The sequence below is a fragment of the Diabrotica virgifera genome, chromosome 5, assembly GCF_917563875.1.
Source record: "Diabrotica virgifera virgifera chromosome 5, PGI_DIABVI_V3a".
Taxonomy (NCBI): Eukaryota; Metazoa; Arthropoda; class Insecta; order Coleoptera; family Chrysomelidae; genus Diabrotica; species Diabrotica virgifera.
The window spans coordinates 15,610,194-15,629,624 of NC_065447.1; the positions used below are offsets into that span (position 1 = coordinate 15,610,194).

Here is a 19,431-nt window from a genome sequence, read left to right on the forward strand (position 1 = left end):
TTTGCAAACTGCTGCTCTGAAAATATTTGTGGTTGTTGTGTTGAACCACATACATATATTCTTCAGCCAGGAAATCCTTCACCTTCCTGATGCGCGCTTTCCTTCTACTTTTCTTTGTTAAAGTTTTTATTTTAGTTAACAGCTCTTTTTCTATTTATATTCTTAATAAGACGTCCTGATTAGTATCGTGGCTGGTATAAGATATTTTTAGGACTCGACGATAAGGCCACATTTAAAAAGCCTCAATTTTCTTGCAGGTAGCGTCTGTGAGAGTCCACGAGTCAATTCCGTACAACAGTATAGCGAAGATATACATAACATCGTAGTATATAATAGAATAATTTTTATTTGCATAAAATTTTTACATATTTGAGCAAATAACGTCAATTACAGGTTAAAGTAAAACGAAAAGAGATTGTATAAATCTAAAGTACATAGAACAATTATTATCATAATTAAAATTAAAATTAAAAATTAGACATATGTTACACATATTACATTAGTGGAGTCACTGAAGGTGGATATGAGCTATTACCTCCGATTTCGTTGAACCTCCATCGATTTGCATGAAAATTGGTGAGTGGTTAGAGGATATCTCAAGGAACAAAGGTGACATAATGCCAACTTGCGCTTTTACCCTGGGGGTGCATGCCACCCCTTCTCGGGGTGAAAATTATTTTATTAAAAATAACCCCATAATTCGATAGAGGGACAAATTTCAAGCAAAATTTGTTATATAAAGTTATTAAAATAAATCGAAACTTTTTGAGTTATTAAAGATCAAAGATTTTAATTTTTCTTGAGAAAAATGCATGTTTTTAACCAATTTTTCATCAATAACTCAAAAAGTGAAAGTTTTTACAAAAAAGTTATTATCAAAATTGAAGCTAATAAAAAACGAAATAAACCCCTTACTAGAAAAACCTTTTAATGTTAACTAAAAGTGAGTTATAGGTAATTGAATTTATATTTTTTTCGGCGAGTAAAAAACTCTAAGTGTTCAAGCTGAAATAACGGAAAATTGATGCATTTTATAACATAAACTTATTAAACATTTGTCAAAGTACTTAAAAGTATCTATCAAATAAGCCCCCGAACATGTTGATAGCGTCAAAATTTATGTTCCAAAATTTTTTCAAAATTTATCTTTTAAAAATGTTTCCAAAAAATGTTATTGTTTTTTTTTTAATAACTCCGTTCGTGTTTACGATATCAGGTTCATCTAAAAACTGTTTGAAAGTTAATTCCAAGTGCTATTTAAGCACGTTGAAACTAATCTTTTAAATCCCTTACTGTTTTAAAAATAAAAGGTTAAATGACCCCGGTTACATGGTTCCCACAGCAAAATTTAAGATTTAAACGTTTGTATCTCGGTTATTTTTTACCCTCTGGAAATACTAAAACAGGTAAAATATTTGGCACAAAAAAAACTAAAATTTGGTTATATATAATTTTTTACTTATATTGACTATTTTTGGAATTATTATCAAAAGACTATGAGAATTACAATAATTTTAAAAATTATGATTTTTTTAAATTATATCTTTTTTTCAAAAATATGCGTCAAAATTATCTAAAACATTACTTATGCTAATATAAAGAAGTTCTTGTAAGGTTTACTATAAATTCTAATTTTTGTGGAAATGGCGTATGTTTTATTTTTCACTTTTTCCTAAAAAATTCGAAACGGTTCTTTTATTTTCATTATAACTTGCTTAATTTTGACGCTATTACCTTGTTCTGAAGCTCATTTGATAGGTATTCTGAAGTACTTTGACAAATGTTTAGCAGGAATATTTTATACATTGCATCGTTTTCCCGTTATTTAAGCTTGAATATTTAGATTTGAGTATTCGTCGAAAAAAATACACATTCAATTGCCAATAACTCACTTTGAACTAACATTAATTTCAGTAAAATAACTTTTTTGTAAAAGCTTATAGTTTTTGATTTATACGTGAAAAACCGATTTAAAACGTGCATTTTTTTACGAAAAAATAAAATCTTTGGTCTTTAATAACTCAAAAAGTGTTGATTTATTTTATTAACTTTATATAACAAATTTTGCTTATAATTTGTCCCTCTATCGACTTATGGTATTATTTTTAATAAAATAATTTCACCCCCGAGAAGGGGTGGCATCCACCCCCAGGGTAAAAGTCCAAGTTGGCATCATGTCACCTTTGTTCCTTGAGGTATCCTCTAATTACTCACCAATTTTCATGAAAATCGATGGAGGTTCAATGAAATCGGAGGTGAAAACCTTCAGTGACTGCACTACATGTGGTAACCTGATTTGTATGGGTATTTGAATATAAAGTATGACAATTTTCACTGACGTTCGTACCTAGGTACGTGTATGTGTTTACTCTTTCTATTCGTTGCCCGTTTACCCTGATTCGTATAAATTGCTGTTCTTAGAGATCGTCAACATGTTTTTTTATTGTTTGGTGAAAGTCCATATCTCTGACTTACTTCTATGATCTTATTCATTAACTCTTTGAGGGTTTCATAACTTTCAGCGAATACCACCGTTTCCTCTGCATATCTGAAGTTATTGATATATTCTCCGTCAATTCGAATCCCGGCTTCAACATCCTCTAACACTTTTTGAAAGATTTCTTCAGAGTATATGTTGAACAGCAGATAGTATATATCCCTGTCAGACGCACGTTTGACTTTGATATCATTGGATTCTTCTGCCTGTGTACAGATAGACGATGTTTGATTCTAGTAAAAATTACTAATAACTCTTAGATTACAGGTGTTTGTTACTAAAACATAATATATTTCAGGTGAAGAAGATATCTCGAAGCTGCAACCAGATTTGTTACTTTATAAAGCTTCCGCCGCCCATAACTTGCCAGTGATGTGTGAAGCACTAGCCTTAGGTGCCGATAAATGTTGGATAAACCCAGATGACAGGGGTAGATCCCCTCTTCACGCTGCAGTATTTAGTGTAAGTACCATAAACATTATTAAATAAGTTATGTTATACAATATCGTTAAATGATGAGAGATTTGCTGATGTGAGCTCATATTTATTTACAAAGATCAACAGGTCTTGTCTGTGACTTGTCCAAATCATGCTCCTTGTCTACTAAATTGCCTTAATATTCTCCTCCATTCATTCCCGTTTGTTGCTCTTTCATCCCAATCAACATTTCATTTTCCTCTGAGATCATCCTGCACGCTATCAAACCATCTTTTGTCTGGATCGTCCTTCCTTTCTTTTCGTGATAGGGCCCAGTTTTAGGATCATCTTTGGAATTCTCTTCCTTTCTATTCTTATCACGTGCCCCAACCATCTCACTCTGTGCCTTTATAATGCGACTGATGCTTGGTTCGTATAGAGTATAGAGGAACTGTATAGTTTCTCTAGCTCCCTGTTTGTTCGTGGCACTCAATTCATTTCCACTGTGTTTTTACCTCCATATATAGCTCTGAGCTTTTTCCTTTCCCATCTTTCCAATTTCTCCGTATTTGCTTTTTCCATTGTCCATGCTTCGCTATCATATGTCACTGCCTTATTACGGTTTTATACAGGGTGTCCAGAAACTCTCCCGACAAATGAAGACCAAAGATTCCTCAGATAATTTTAAAACAATTTAACCCAATTCACCTAGTCCGAAAATGCTTCCTAAGGGAGCTAGAGCTATTTGAAGATGGCGTCTGGTAATTAGTTTTTCTTAAATACCTCCAGAACGCTTCTATTTAGAAAAACGAAAACTGGTACGCTTATTTATCTACCAGAGATAAATCGATTCCATTAATTACTAATTTCTAGTACCGGTCATAGGCGCCCGTATTGGGTAGGCCAACTGGTATTTTATCGCATAACTTTTCTGTCTTTAACTTCTAAGCATTTTTGAGACTGGATTATTAAATTGTGAGGTATTCTAGTACTAAAAGGAACTCTTACTTTAAGGTGGTAGAATGTACAGTTTTCTAGAAAAATCGATTTGAAATTTTTTCGTTTATTGAATTTGAAAAAATTTTGAATTTTTTTTTTCAAAAGAAGACGGTGTATTTTACCGACTTAAAGCAAGAGTCTTTTAGTACTAAAACACCTCATAATTTAATCACCAAGTGTCAAAAATGCTTCAAAATTAAAGACAAAAAAGTTATGCGATAAAATAACCATTGACCTACCCAAAACGGACGCATGTGAACGGTACTAGAATTTCGCAACTAAAGAAATCGATTTATCTCTGGAAGATAAATAAACGTACCAATTTTCGTTTTTCTAAATGGTTTTTTTTTGAAAATTTTTTTCAAAATCTACAGACAAAAAATTTTCAAATCGATTTTTCTAGAAGACCTACCTATTAAGCCTACTGGCTTAAAGCAAGAGTACCGTTTAGTACTAGAATATCTTGTAATTTAATAATCTAGTATAAAAAAAGCTTAGAAGTTAACGATAAAAAAGTTATACGATAAAATAACCGTTGTCCTACCCAGAACGGGCGCCTATGACCTGTACTAGAAATTCGCAATGCATGAAATCGATTTATCTCTGGAAGATAAATATGTGTACCAATTTTCGTTTTTCTCAATAGAAGCGTTCTGGAGTTATTTAAGAAAATCTAATTCCAAGACGCTATCTTCAAAGAGCTCTAGCTCCCTTAGGAAGCATTTTCGGACTAGGTGAATTGGGTTAAATTGTCTTATATCTTAAGAATCTCCAGTCTTCGTTTGTCGGGAGAGTTTCTGGGCACCCTGTATATGCTTAAGTTTGTTTCTCTCGATACATATTTGAATATCATCAGTGGATTTGGGCTTCCCATCTTTTTATTTTCCTTTGCCTGCCAATCTGGCATTCTGTTCACATTGTTGCTGTCCTTTTTCTTCTAAAATAACCCTTAGATACGTAAAATGGACAACTCTCTCGAAATTATATTCCCTTGCTTCAGTAGATATTTTGGTCTGTATTTCCGGATATCATTTACTTTGGGTTTTTCTGGTTTTGCGTATTTTGCCTTCTTTTCTAATATTTCTTCATACTACATGATTTTGTGTGCTATTCAGGGTCATTCTTACTAACCTAACCAGTTTTGCGGGTATATCCAAGAAACTCATAAACAGGAGCAATAAATATACCTTTTACACAGAAAATCTTTTTCTTCAATTTTTCATAAACAGTGTTAACAAAGAAGAGACAGTTGCCGATATAATATTATGTATTAATTTGTCCACAAGCAAAAAAAAACATTATTCCTGAAACCATCAATCACAAAAATTGAAAAAAAAATTTGTAAAAGGTGTAAAATTTTATTACAATCCCTTTAAGGGCTACATCACAGACCGTTTTCGATTTTATTAAAAATCATCATCAGTGTTATTTTTAACCTAAAAGTAAGTACATATAACGGTTTTAATGAATGTAAAGTTGATATTAAATTTTGACTAAGGTTAAAGCAAGTTGGTTATACTTACATGTTGGATGTCAGCTGAGCCACCAAAGAAATACTAGGGTAAAAACCCTTTAAATGTTATGTAGTTGCATTAAAGGTGCATACTTGATTAAAACTCCATAGGATGGATATAGATAAAAAAGAATAATGCCCTTAGGTAAAACTAACTTAATTTACATCCCACGTGTTGAGAGGGTCCATACCTTACCTATATATAAGCAGTGGGGTTCCTACGGTCTCCTCCGCATCCCACATTTCGCTCGCCATCGTTTTCTATCCAACCATACTTTACCTAAAGGTATTATTCCTTTTTATCTATATCCATCCTATGGAGTTTTAATCAAGTATGCACCTTTAATGCAACTACATAACATTTAAAGTGTTTTTACCCTAGTATTTCTTTGGTGGCTCAGCTGGCATCCGACCTGTAATTATAACCAACTTGCTTTAACCTTAATCAAAATTTAATATCAACTTTACATTCATTAAAACCGTTATACTTACTTTTAGGTTTTAACACTGATGATGATTTTTAATAAAATCGAAAACGGTCTGTGATGTAGCCCTTAAAGAGATTTTAATAAAATTTTATACCTTTTACAAAGGATTTTTTTACAATTTTTATTAATTTGTGTTATATATTTTAGGGATCTGTGATGCCATGTGCCTATTTAATACTTAATGGGGTGAAAATCAACGCGCAAGATCAAGACGGGAAAACGCCTTTGCATATAGCCACGCAGGAAGGTCACACTGCGCAAGTATGTTTGTTTTTGAAACACCGCGCAGATCAGCATCTCGAAGATGACGAGGGGAAAGTGCCGCTCTCTATAGCTGAACAAAAAGAACATGCAGATATTGTGACTTTGTAAGTTTTCATTACAATACAGAGTGAGTTTTATGTATGGAACGCCTCAATTATTTCGGAAACGGCATGCGCCATTTTTATAGGTTTTATCGTGTAAAGGTCTTGTGGTGCGGCCGATATTATGGTGGCATTTGCATTGTTGTCAGTTCTTCATTTTCCTGAAAATCTAATCAAATAATTTCTTATTTGAAATGGAACACCTTGTATATTTTTTGCGTTTCGAAGTCCTTAAGAAATACTGATTATTTTCATGTCATGTTCCCTATACCTAAATAAAAAAGGTCTTTTGCATTTTTTCTTCAAAGTTGATTGTTTTCGAGTTATAAACAAATTGGAACTCAAAAAAAAACAAACAATGACAGAAAATTCCTACTTTTTTTGAACTATTAAACTAGCCCGGAGAGATATTTGGACTAATTATTTAAAGGAATTTAATTTTTCCAATTTAAGTTTAGGAAGTGTTTCCAATTTTTAGTAATCAGATTAACTTTACTCATTCTTTACTTCACTCAGTAGCTTAGTTTGTTCTTCTAATTTGATGTAGAAATGCCTTACGAAATAAAAAAATTGAACAAAAATAAAAATGTTTTGATCTATTCAAAGGAAGAACCAATTCAGTCTACATTTTGTTTCAATAAAAAAAAAAGAATGTGTGTGTACTTTGTACGCACGTAAGAAGTTATATTTCTATTATATGATTTAAACGAAATTAATATACTTTTTATTTATATTTTATTTAAATATTAAACTAATTTATAGTTACTACTTCTCAAACATTTTTATTAAAACAGTGCCAAAAATTAAAATAATAAAAGAATAAAACACACACAAACACATTAAAAATGCCACAAATGATTTCTGAACATTAATTGTCGGAAATTTTTTTAACTAAATACGTATTTTCTGAAAATAAAATTATATAATAAATATACTTACAATCATAAAATGTATAAAAAAAATAAAAGTTTCTATTTGGATTCGAACCAGTTTATCAGCGCGGTTGGTATTAGGGTTCATTCGCCTTAAACGCTTCGCCACGGAGACAATGCGTCATTATGTGCGAAGATCGACTAACTAAACGGATTAAACTTTTGACATTTTTGAATTAAATCAATTTATTTTGATTTTGAATTGAAATGATTTAGAATTGAAAAAATATAACAAAACATAGAGTAAGAAAACAATATATTAGGTGAATATTGATAGAAATTTTGATGGAAATCAAATTATTTAAATAAAAGTATTACATTCTATGTATTTTGGTAAGTTCAAATAGGTAGGTACCTACCTATGAAATTTTTTATTAGGATACTGATACATTTAACAATTATTACGTACCTGTTGCTTTTAAAAACTATTTAAAAGTCACTACACTTATAAACTATTTTGTTTCTGTCCTCACAACAATAAAACTAATATATTATACAACATTTGTTTACCTCCATCTTGAACAATTATTTATTATTGACAGATCATTTCAACATCCAATCAGAGCCCGCATAACGACTAAAACAATACCATACTGTCGGTGTGCGCATGCGCGCAGATTAATAATAAACTCACCTTCAATCTCAATCGCGCCTAAAGAAGTATAACTTCAATAACTTACTACGAAATAAAAATACTATCATAACATTATTCTAACTATTAAGAAAAAGTACATAATATTATCGAACTAAATATATAAAATTATTTAGCTAAAAGGTAAAAATGTGTAGGATTTTTATGATTTCAAATTTTGTTTTCTTTCTCTTAAACAACATAGTTTTTAGACTTAGTTGCCTTTTTCCCTGTATCCTTCATATACATTGAGCGCCACAAAAAACGGGCCACCCCCAAAATAGGTCAGTTTTGATGTCTCGAATTTCCTAAACCTTTTGTCCTATTTAAATGATTTTTTTAATGTTATTCTTTAAGACACACAATAGCGATCAACAGGTAGCAACAAACGCGGTCCAAGATTGCGAAAGTTCTGCGAACTTTCGAAAGTGAAGCAACAGTGCGTCTGTAATCAGACACTGACAGTGACGTTTATACTATTTAAAACAATAATTTTTATACACAGGCGCGAAATGTTGCCAAGTCAGTGACGTTCGATTTCTTGTTATAAAAAAATCAATTTTTAGTAGTTCCAATGTGACACAAAATCTAGGCACGGGATAAAAAAGTTTACTGGAAGAAAGTGTATTTTTTTGTTTTTCTTAATGGCGGTACAGGCTCCTTTTTTCAATATTTTATTTAGTTATAGAGTAATTTCCACATACTAACATATTTCTGAAATTGGGCTCTGTACCGCCATTCTTTATTATATTACGAATATATGTGCCAAATATCTCGACAAAATATTCAAAATTAGAGCCGCATTCTTGGAACGCGTTTGTTGCTACCTGTTGATCGCTACTGTTTGCTCTTAACAATATCGATGTAATAATATTCTTGCTAGACAGGCAAATTGTCATTGTATACCGGGTGTACCAATCAAACTGTGTTTTTTTCTCAAAGTTCGCATCACCCTGTGGAATATTCTAGCATTTATAAAATACTGAAACTAAAACCCAACTATAGCTTTATGTTTTCTTAACATTCTGTTTTTTTATTCATTCGCTTATGTTGGATAATAAAAAAGTTAGGTACTTTTACAACTAGCCACGTTCTTCATCGATACAGGGTGTTTCTAAATAAGTGCGACAAACTTTAAGGGGTAATTCCGCATGAAAAAATAATGACCGTTTGCTTTATAAACATATGTCTGCAAATGCTTTGTTTTTGATACAGAATGTTGAATTTTTTCTTACAAACTGACGATTTATTTTATTGCTCTAAAACCAGGTGAGATATGCAAATGAAATTTGGTAGGTTTTAAGATTTAGTTATTGCGAATTTTTTAACATACAATTAAGAATTGTTTATTCACCATTGGCGTGCATATGGGTAAGAAAACCTGAGGCTGTAGTTGGGTTTTAATTTCAGTATTTTATAAATGCTAGAATGACAATTTACCTGTCTAGCAACGATATTATTACAGCCATATTGTTAAAGAATAAGGCTATAACATATTAAAAAAATCACTTAACTCGGACAACAGGTTTAGGAAATTCGAGACATCAAAATGACCCATTTTGTGGGTGGCTTGTTGACCTAAAAATTTTATTATAGAAAGATTTAGTAATATATAGTAGTATGAATAATAATATCACGAGTAGTATTGTATAATTAAAAAAAAAAGAAGCGCACAAATAGGCGAAAGTTACAAAAAAGGCAAAATGTACAAAAAAACACTTAGAATAGGCAAAATAAGGAAAGAGGCTTTTTCTCTATAAGTCTAGCTTAAATTATCAGCCATTTTTTATCTATAACCATTATAATGTTCATAATACCATTAAATTATTCTTAAAAATGTTCATATTAATTGAAAATTACCTATTTCAGATTGAGGTTGGGTCGATTGAACGAGGAAATGAAAGACTCCGAATTAGGCGTAACCGGAGATGACACATTCAACGATGTCGTCCGGGACTTCTCCAGGTTAGCTTGTTCTCATCCGGAAAAATTGCAAAGGTCCAAAGTCGAGGAGGAAGTTCGAGATGAGTAACGTGGATGTTGAATGATTCGTGTGATTTTGTATTCATGCCAATTATTAGTTGTAGAGCATGTGGACCAAAAAAGTGGTACGTCGCGTTGTTCATAAACGAAACCAGATGATATTCAGATGTTTGACCGTATGTTACGTAAATACGAAAATTAAAAAGGTATTTACATTTACTTCGCGTTGTTCAAAAAAGCTTTAATTTTATTGGTGCTAAAACTTACACATTAGCGTACACAACAGTAATTGTGGAAATACGATAATTATGTAGAAAAGCGTTTAAATGTTTAATATGCAGAAAATTAACAACAAAGTATATTAGAATCAAAATAAAACCTTTTTATTTATCCTTACCTTTTCAGCGATCATCTTCCGCTTCTTTCAGGCTTTTCACTATTTTTTATACTTTATACGTTTCTGTTTACATATGAGTACAGCTAGTAAATCTGATGAGCCATTCGTTAAAATTAGTCCTCAAAGTTCTTCACTACAGAATCTCCACAAAATGCGATAAGGTTATTGGTTGCTCACAATTTGGCTTTAGAAAAAGTCTAGGTACGAGAGAACCACTACTTGCAACCCAGGTGCTAGCCCAGAACTGCTACGATCAAAGGAAATATGTAATGATGTGCTTTATAGATTATGGAAAAGCGTTCGACAGAGTACAACATCATAAAATCGTACATATACTACCACGACTCGACACAGATCAAAAAGACATTCGTCCATAGAAGCTCTTTACTGGAATCAAACAGCTGTCGTCAAGGTGGATAACGAAACAACGCAAGCTCAACAAATTTTCAGAGATGTAAGACAGGGATGATTTCTCTCCCCACTACTGTTCAATTTATATTCAGAAAGTATCTTCCAGAAAGCTCTTGAGAAATGCGAAAGCGGCATCAAAGTAAATGGTACCTGGGTAATTTATAGTAAACAAAATATCAGCGGCATACCTTATTGTTTATCCTTGTTTAACTTATTGTGGTTTTTATGGACAAGCTGCCTAATTTTGCGATACTAGTTTCTGTGAGTTAAAAAGAGACCTAGTATGAAAAGTAAGTCGTGAATAATTTCATGCTTTGGAAAAGTTAGCGTAGAAGAACTATATCATATTTCCTGGAAATTACTCACTGAAAATTAACATAAAACAATGAAAACGAAACGATTTTTTCAGTATGTACCAAATTCTCCTTGTGACGCAAACTTTATTTGTTCCCTATAAAGTCAATATTGTAAGGTCAATTTTGATAATTGTAAATTCACTTTATCGAAAACGATTGTACTGTATTTTTTGGTCCACTAATAGAATGAAATGTAAATACATATATACTTATTCTATGCATTTAAAAGAGCCTAACTAGTCTTTATACAACGAATATCCTGTTCAGGAGAACAATGAGCTTAATATTTTTCATGTTATTCCAATAAAACTTGTTCATTCATAATATATCGAATAACTAGATAATAGGAAGTGAAGATGCTTTTATTTAAAATTCTTCTTTGTTTAATTGTTACCTTTTATGTAATATTTTCCATCTATCTTATCTATATTTTTAGAAAAAATTAATTAACCAACAAAAGTTTTTAATTTAACAAAAAAAAAATCAAACCAGGCTCAAACTAGGTGCCATTTTCATAATATATGGCGAATACGAAAGCGCCATCTATTGAAGTTTCTAAGGACTTATTGAAGTATATTTTCTACTGTTACCAACGTGAAACTATTTGCCGGTATTGGCTCAATTGCGTTTATGAAATATTAATAATATTTTACTTAAATAATATACTAATATAATCTTACTTCATCATCATCAATGGTGCTACAGCCCTATAAAAGAGCCTCGAACCCCTTCCCAAGTCTATTACGCCAGTCAGTTCTATCAATTGCCAATTGTTGCCAGTTTACTGCGTTTTTCTACCATCCTCATCTACACCATCCTTCCATCTGAGTTTTGGCCTACCCCTATTTCTACTTCCCATAGGTTGTGATATAAGGATTCTTCTAGGAGGGTTATTCTACTGTGTTCTGGCTAGATGTCCTGCCCATCTTAGTCTTCCTATTTTTATAAGAGATACTACGTCTTTACCACCAAATATATGTTTATATCTGTAATATATCTCTTCCTCCTCCTCCAAACACCATTTTCACAGATCCACAGAATATTCCTCTCAAGATACTTCGTTCATATATAAGTACCTCCTCCCTCCAAACACCATTTTCACAGATCCACAGAATATTCCTCTCAAGATACTTCGTTCATATATAAGCAGAAGGTTTTCATCTGCCTTGGAAATGGTCCATGTCTCCGATCCATATGTCAACACTGGTTGTATAAGGGTTTTGTATATGGTTATGTTTGTTTTTTGGCTTAAGTTTCTGCTTCTCATATGTCTACTCAGTCCAAAATAGCATTTGTTAACTAGGATTATCCTTCGCTTGATTTGTTCCGTCATGACGGTCTCCTTGGTGATCAGGCAGCCCAAGTATGCTTATTTTCATGAGCATTTTTCAGTGCGTCACAAATGATAGAAAAAAAGGTAAGTCCGTGATAATATACATTTTAGTTACATAACATTTTATTTAAATCTGACAGTTGTCAAATTTTATTTGCAATTTGGCATAAAAACAAATCAATTGTGTTTATTGCATTTATAAAATGGTATTTTCTTTGGTTTGTATAGTCTTTTAAATTGTTCAGATTATATTCGTAGATATGTTTATTATATAATTCGCAAATTATTTTATTTTCGATTATAGCGCCATCAATTGACAACTAGAATAAATGTTATAAATGTCACCGACGAAATGTAATCACCGACGTGCGTTTTTTTCTGTCACATACAATTTAATTCATTAGAAAGAAATCGAAAAACTGTGACGCACTGAAAGGTCCTCATGAGAAAAAGCATAGGTGAATTTTTCCACCACTTCAAAGGTAGAGTTATCAACCGTGAATTGGTGGCCGATGTTTCTGGCTCTATTGTTGGGTGTGATGCCACCATCTTAGTCTTCTCCTAATTTACTTGCAGGTCCACATCATCTGCATATACCAAAATATGGGATGATTTATTAAAAATATTTCCGCCTGACCGCCTGTTCCAGAGCTATGTTGAAAAGGAGACACGCCAGCGCATCTTCCTGTAGCAGCCCAACATGCGTTTAAACGCCTGTGATTATTCGCCCTGTATTTCGACTTTGCAAAAAACTTTACGCATTGTAGCCTTAACCAATCTTATCAGTATCTATCTAATAATCATACAAGTAAGATTTTTAACCTTACAACAACGTTGTTTGTAAAAGACACCTATAAATAACAAAAACAAACAACAGTAAATACAAAGAAAACTATGTCAATAAAACATTAAAAAACAATAAGTTTTAGTTATCTACTTTAGTTTAAATTTACTTTTTTCTAAACACTATTAATGCTTTTATTGGTTACTTAATTTTGTCATTTTTACCATGTCATATTTGAGGCTATCAGAGCAACAGTGGCCTAACTCCAAAAACGAAGTTTTTAGATAAACGCAATCTTTGCATTCGTATTTCCATTATGTTTATGGGATGGCGCTACATAATTTGTAGACTAATATAGAGGTAGGTTGTGTAGATCCTTGTTAATCCGAAGATTTAATGTTGCTGCTTTTACTGATATATCTAACATTGCTCAATTTGTGGCTTGGGCCACTGTTGCTCTGAGGGCCTCATTTTACCTCTATTGACTTTTTGTCATTTCTTACCATGTCATATTTGACATCTACTGATTATTTATAAAAACATTGCTTATGACAAGAGCAACAATATGCAAATTAGTACTATCCCAAATAACGGGAACTCTATCAATGGTGCTAGATATTACATGACGTATATACAGATTTACAACAGATTTTAGAAACAACAGTTCTATGAGTTTAGGCTGAAACACCATTGTTTTCGAGATTTATAGGTCTTATTCTGGAATTTTTCATACTGGAGTTTGATCTACAGCTGCGGTAAACGTTATCAAAGGCAGGAGTTGTAACGTTCTGTCACTGGCTCATGTCATTAGAGGGAAAATGGAGAAATTTCCCCTCTAACAAGGTCCAAAATTAAATTGTAGAAATTATTACCTGACTTGAAACTTAAACGACAGACAGTCAAATTCAACCGAATAAAAACGCTAGTAATGGAATTTAAGGGAACTTGATGCATATAAGTTATTATTTATTTAAGTGTTTTTGTAGTTTGGGTTTATCTTTTTATGTCTTTTGGTTGGTGTTTCATTGAAAGTTCCCCGCTCCCCTAAGACAATTTTCCCCTCCCAAGGCAAATGTGACATCCGCCAGTGAGTATCTGTCACATAGTCTCCGATTCCTCGGGATCTGTTGATTGGTACGAATCGGTAGCGACAATAAAATTTGGTCGTAAATAAAAATAAAATAGAAAGAAATTTATGTATTTGAGCTGCCATCTGCGTTGATAATGTCTGCCACAAGTTGCAGAACGTCAGTGAAAAACAATAGGGAACTTGCATAAAATTTTAAATTCGAAAAAAATGTTATAAATCACAACAAAACATGATTTAAAACATGTATCAAAAATAAAAAAGTTTTGTTTGTTTTTCGTTTGGCCCCTAAAGACGATTAAAAATTCAAATTATACCAGCCAGCCCAAAACGCGTCGTGACGTCATCGGGCTATATGTTTACATTCTGAACCAACAAAGTAAACAAAATTGTATATAACTTTAAATTAGACATTATAAACGTCAGTAGAAAATGCAGTTATGTGACGTTACAAGTGTTTTTGATCGTTCGAACTATTCATAGAAAATTTGTACTTTTACAAAATGGTTTTATTTTCCATAGTAAACCTTCTTTCCTCCCTTGAATAACTATATCAAACTCCAATCTCAACAAACTGGTATATATTATTACAATGGCATACGATAAATGTCATTAGAATATAAATATTTTTCCTTTATTCCGCGACGACGAGCTGGCCAAATACCCAAGTAGGTGGAGGCTAATAAACTAAAGAAGAAGCAGAAGAATATACCTAAATATAACCATAAACGGAACCATATAGTTAAACTATGTGACGTCACGGGTCGTTTGAATTATTTTAAAATACAGAAGACTTTAAAGTACTTTCAAGTTATTATGAGTTTTTGAATCGTGAAATTTTGGAAATCTCATTTTTGTACAAAACTGAACAGTATTATGTAATAAAAAAAAATGTGCAAGTTCCCTATTCCATAGCATGGCCTACAAACCCAGAAAACAATGATCTATTACAGGTTCTTTGTTCTCAATACCGCTTAATTCTATGGATTTATGGTACTACCCCGGCATTTTTTGCCATCTTTTCCAGTTTTTTGTTGTGGATGTTTATTTTGGCCATTTGCGTTATATTTGTTCAAAAATATTATATAAATACCTATATTTTGTGTCATCTTTTCCAATACACTTTTATTAATGAATGCCTAAAACCATTTTGATAGTTTCCAAGATGTTTTACTGAGTATATATATTCAGTTTTACCTAAGTGTTAGTATTTTTTGTGCATAATGTACAATTTATCAGTATAGTTGATCAATACTCCTCTTATTTGTTTATTAAGGCACGAGTGTCAGTATCGCGATACAAATCTCATAGTGTATTTGGCTGTCTCAATATCGCTGTATTAGTATCACAACTCTATCTTCGTCGTCTACAACTCTATCACCGTCTGCACCATTGTCGTGAAACAGATACAAATCTCATGATACATGTATCACAACTTGTCGCGATACATGTATCGATACCTATCTCAACGTGAATGGGGGCCTTAACATGCAAGCAACTATGCTCTGTTTTTAAACCAGGAGGAGTAATTTAAATATACCGCGCCGTAATGCTTGTTTGTAATTGGTCTACTCTCAGGCAAGTTTAGTCCACTCATGAAATTTTGGCACTATTGACACTTATGAAATTTTGACAGTATTGGCATTTCATACGTTAACCTTTAACTATCCGCGCATTAAGTGATAACATAAGTAAAGCGTGGCGTATTTTATACACCACAAGAGAATACACTTAAAAACAGCGGTTTTGTCTATTGTTTTTAAATACACTTAGTTGTTTGTTATAAACCTTATTCGGCATCAGCGAATGCTTGTAGTTCCTTCTCAGTAAGTCAATTGGGATTTCTAACTGGAATCTAATCCCTTGAAAATTAAAATTAGTCATTAAAAAATAATGTGTGTGTACTTTGTACGCACGTAAGAAGTTATACTTCTATTATAATTTATTCTAACTTCATATTATGATTTTAACGAAATCAATATACCTATCTACTTTAAACAGTTTTTTTGTATTGTATTTAAATATTAAACTAATTTTATAAAAAACAAAAAGAATATTAAAAATAAAAAAAAAGATATGACTTTGTCAGGATTCGAACAGGGACCTCTCGATCCCTAGGCGAATGCTCTACCGATCAGCTACCACCGCTTTTGTATTCAGTGGATTATTTCTCGGACATAATTACAATCACGGTGACAAATACATTAATTGAAAATAAATATTTTCAATAATACTTATTAGGAGAAAGACAAATCCACAGACATAAAAATTATAATAAATATATATACTAAAAACACTAATAATATATTCTTTTCACGCACACCTTATTTGCGCTACATAACTTAAAAGATGTAGCGACTAATACCATACTTTCGGTGTGCGCATGCGCCAGGGAATGAAAAAATTCACCCTCATGTCTAAAAAAGTATAACTTCAAAATTTTTTGAAATGTGATTTATTACATGAGAAAAGTATTGTTTATAAAGAAAAATATATTTTATGCCATGACAAAAAAAAAACAATTGAAAGATGTACTTAAATTACTACAATCGTGCCGTATCTGGTACACCACTGGAAACAACAAATAATAAATTGGTAATTACGATCTTCTCAGAACGCCGATTATAACGAAACTTACGAAACGCCGATTATACAAGGTCAGAAATTAAATTTTTAAATATATTTGCAGTAGAATTCTTATATGTGGCGTACAAAATACGCCAGCGCGTGAGGTTAAAGGTTAATTAAGTTATATCGGCGATTTTTTGTGTTTTCTGCGTTATTCCTTTAATTTTTGAATGTTAAGTCTCCTTTTATATAAAAAACAGTTGTTTTTAGAACTCTTAAGCGCCGTTTTAGTATAATGTAATATTTATAGATTACCGTAAAAGGCCGACATGATCAACCAAAAAAGAAGATGTATTTGGTGATTTTTTAGTGACTTTCTTGGGTGTGAATCTGTCTTTTTAGTTTACTCCTCCTGGTTTAAAAACTAAGCATACTAAAAAACGTACTTTGGTCTTATTTGTACTTCAAGTGCTAATTTGAATACTTATTAAGTAATTTATTAATAAGCGAATAACATTTGTGCAAGTTTTTGTCAGATTAGATAAATAGTTGCCTTATAACAATGTCATTTGTGCCAAATTGCAATTATGAAATTTGTCGTCTCATATCTGACAAATGTTGAAGATTTTAAAAACATCACTGTAATTGTTAACATTTTTATATGAATGTATATTTATATGATAATTATATTTACCAAATAGTTGTTAACATTCCGTTGACCAATATTTTATTGTATTTTTTTATTTTCGTGAATATATAATTTTATCATCAGAGTTTGATCATTTTTTTAACCTAAAAATGTACCTATAGGACCTAATAATATATTTGTTTTGTATTCGCTATTAGGCAAATCCTAGCAAACTTCTTCTAACTGCGGCTCTCCTTTATCTCTATTGAATTGTATATGTTTTTCGTTTAAGAAGAACGCTAAGGCAAAAAAGAGACAATATCTACAACAACAACAAATTGAAAAGGTAGAAAGAGAACGGAGAACAAAGAAGAAGAATCAAAGAAAAACTTTCTACAGAGGTAAGACAACATAAGAGAGGTTCCTATATCTCTCTCATTAATCCTGACTCCCCGGAGGGTGTGTAGTGGTCGATGTGATGTTGTGTATTGTCTGCCTCCAAAGATCTCTGTCTCTGGTCATTTCTTTTAATTAATTCATAGATCTTTTGCATATTCCTGTAATTTACAGTAGGATACAATTGATTCAATAGATAGCATAACCCAGACATCCAAAGTGAAAGTTATCCTCCAACACCAAATTGTTCTATATAGTCCACATAATGTTCAGAAAAAAGTCACACCATTTTGAGCGTCGGGTTTGAGGGGGAGAAATCGGTAAATTCGTAGTTTTTTACGTTTTTCGTCAATATTTCTAAAACTATGCGGTTTAGCATGAACAACCTTCTATACAAATCAACTATTTTTAATGGGAAATAAGCCACTATTTTACCAAAAAATGATTTTATTAACGTTTTGAAGCCCAAATCGGGTTTCGTTGTCAAAATACAAAATACTACTAAAATAAACAAAAATGTTGTTGCTAGGTAAAAAAATTCTTCTAATAATTTATTTAATCTGACTCATTTATATTGGCAATTCAGACGTATATTATACATTTTAAAGTAGAAGACTTTAAAATGATATCGCCAATATTTATGAGTTGCGTTCCTGGGACGACTTTACTAAAAGATAGTTCATTCGATTACATGAAATCAATCCCAACTCAAGAATATCCGTCACAAAAAAATCATAGCATGTGATCTGCCTTTAAAAAGACAACCAAATGCAACGATGACAGTAAAATTCTCGCGTTAGAGATGTTATAGTAAATCACGAGGGAAAATCAGGAAAAAACCTCGTGATACTATCCCGACATCGTAAGTATTTGGTCTTACATTTAATTTACTTTACCAAATTCTGACTTTAATGTTTAAATTATAAATAATATTAATAATACATAGATATACAATAAGCAGTACTAAAATATAAAATTTGTACTAACTCGATATGTTATTGACTTACTAATCGTGGTATTTTCTTACTATTGACTTCCTCTTTCAGTATGGGTAACCACATACTACTGCATTCTACCGAGGAATTTGCGACACAATTGGTTTCATTTAGCATAATTAGAGCCGCTTCTTTGATTTTTCTCTTTTTACTATCTGATTCTTTCAGGACTATACTTGAATCTCTCCACTGAACTCTATGTTCATTATCCCATGCGTGTTGACATATTTGAGATCTATCAAATTCTCTATTTTTAATATAAGACTGATGTTCACTTATTCTAACGTTTAATGGTCTTGATGTTTCACCTAAATAAAATTGTTCGCATTCACAAGGTATTTTATAAATGCAATTCTTTGTTCTTTCTTGTTCATTGTTAGGTTTAGTTTTAGATAGAATAAATCTCAATGTGTTTGTTGTTTTGAATGTTGTTGAAATGTTGAATTTATTTCCTATTGTTTTAAGTTTCCCAGATAGTCCTTTTATGTATGGTATTGTGAAACCAATTGTGTCGCAAATTCCTCGGTAGAATGCAGTAGGATGTGGTTACCCATACTGAAAGAGGAAGTCAATAGTAAGAAAATACCACGATTAGTAAGTCAATAACATATCGAGTTAGTACAAATTCTATATTTTAGTATTGCTTATTGT

The 19,431-nt window shown here is 31.9% G+C and overlaps 1 protein-coding gene across 1 annotated transcript in view; it reads left to right on the plus strand.

Annotated features, from left to right (window-relative positions):
- The window catches only part of LOC126885646 (arf-GAP with coiled-coil, ANK repeat and PH domain-containing protein 2), a 106,035-nt gene extending 88,503 nt beyond the window's left edge, over positions 1–17,532 (plus strand). Inside the window, exons 12-14 of the mRNA XM_050652302.1 lie at positions 2,796–2,959; positions 6,062–6,282; positions 9,712–17,532. Of these exons, the coding sequence (XP_050508259.1) occupies positions 2,796–2,959; positions 6,062–6,282; positions 9,712–9,874 (548 nt within the window). The 3' untranslated portion in view covers positions 9,875–17,532. The remainder of the gene's footprint in view (positions 1–2,795; positions 2,960–6,061; positions 6,283–9,711) is intronic.
- The last annotated feature ends 1,899 nt before the right edge of the window (positions 17,533–19,431 follow it).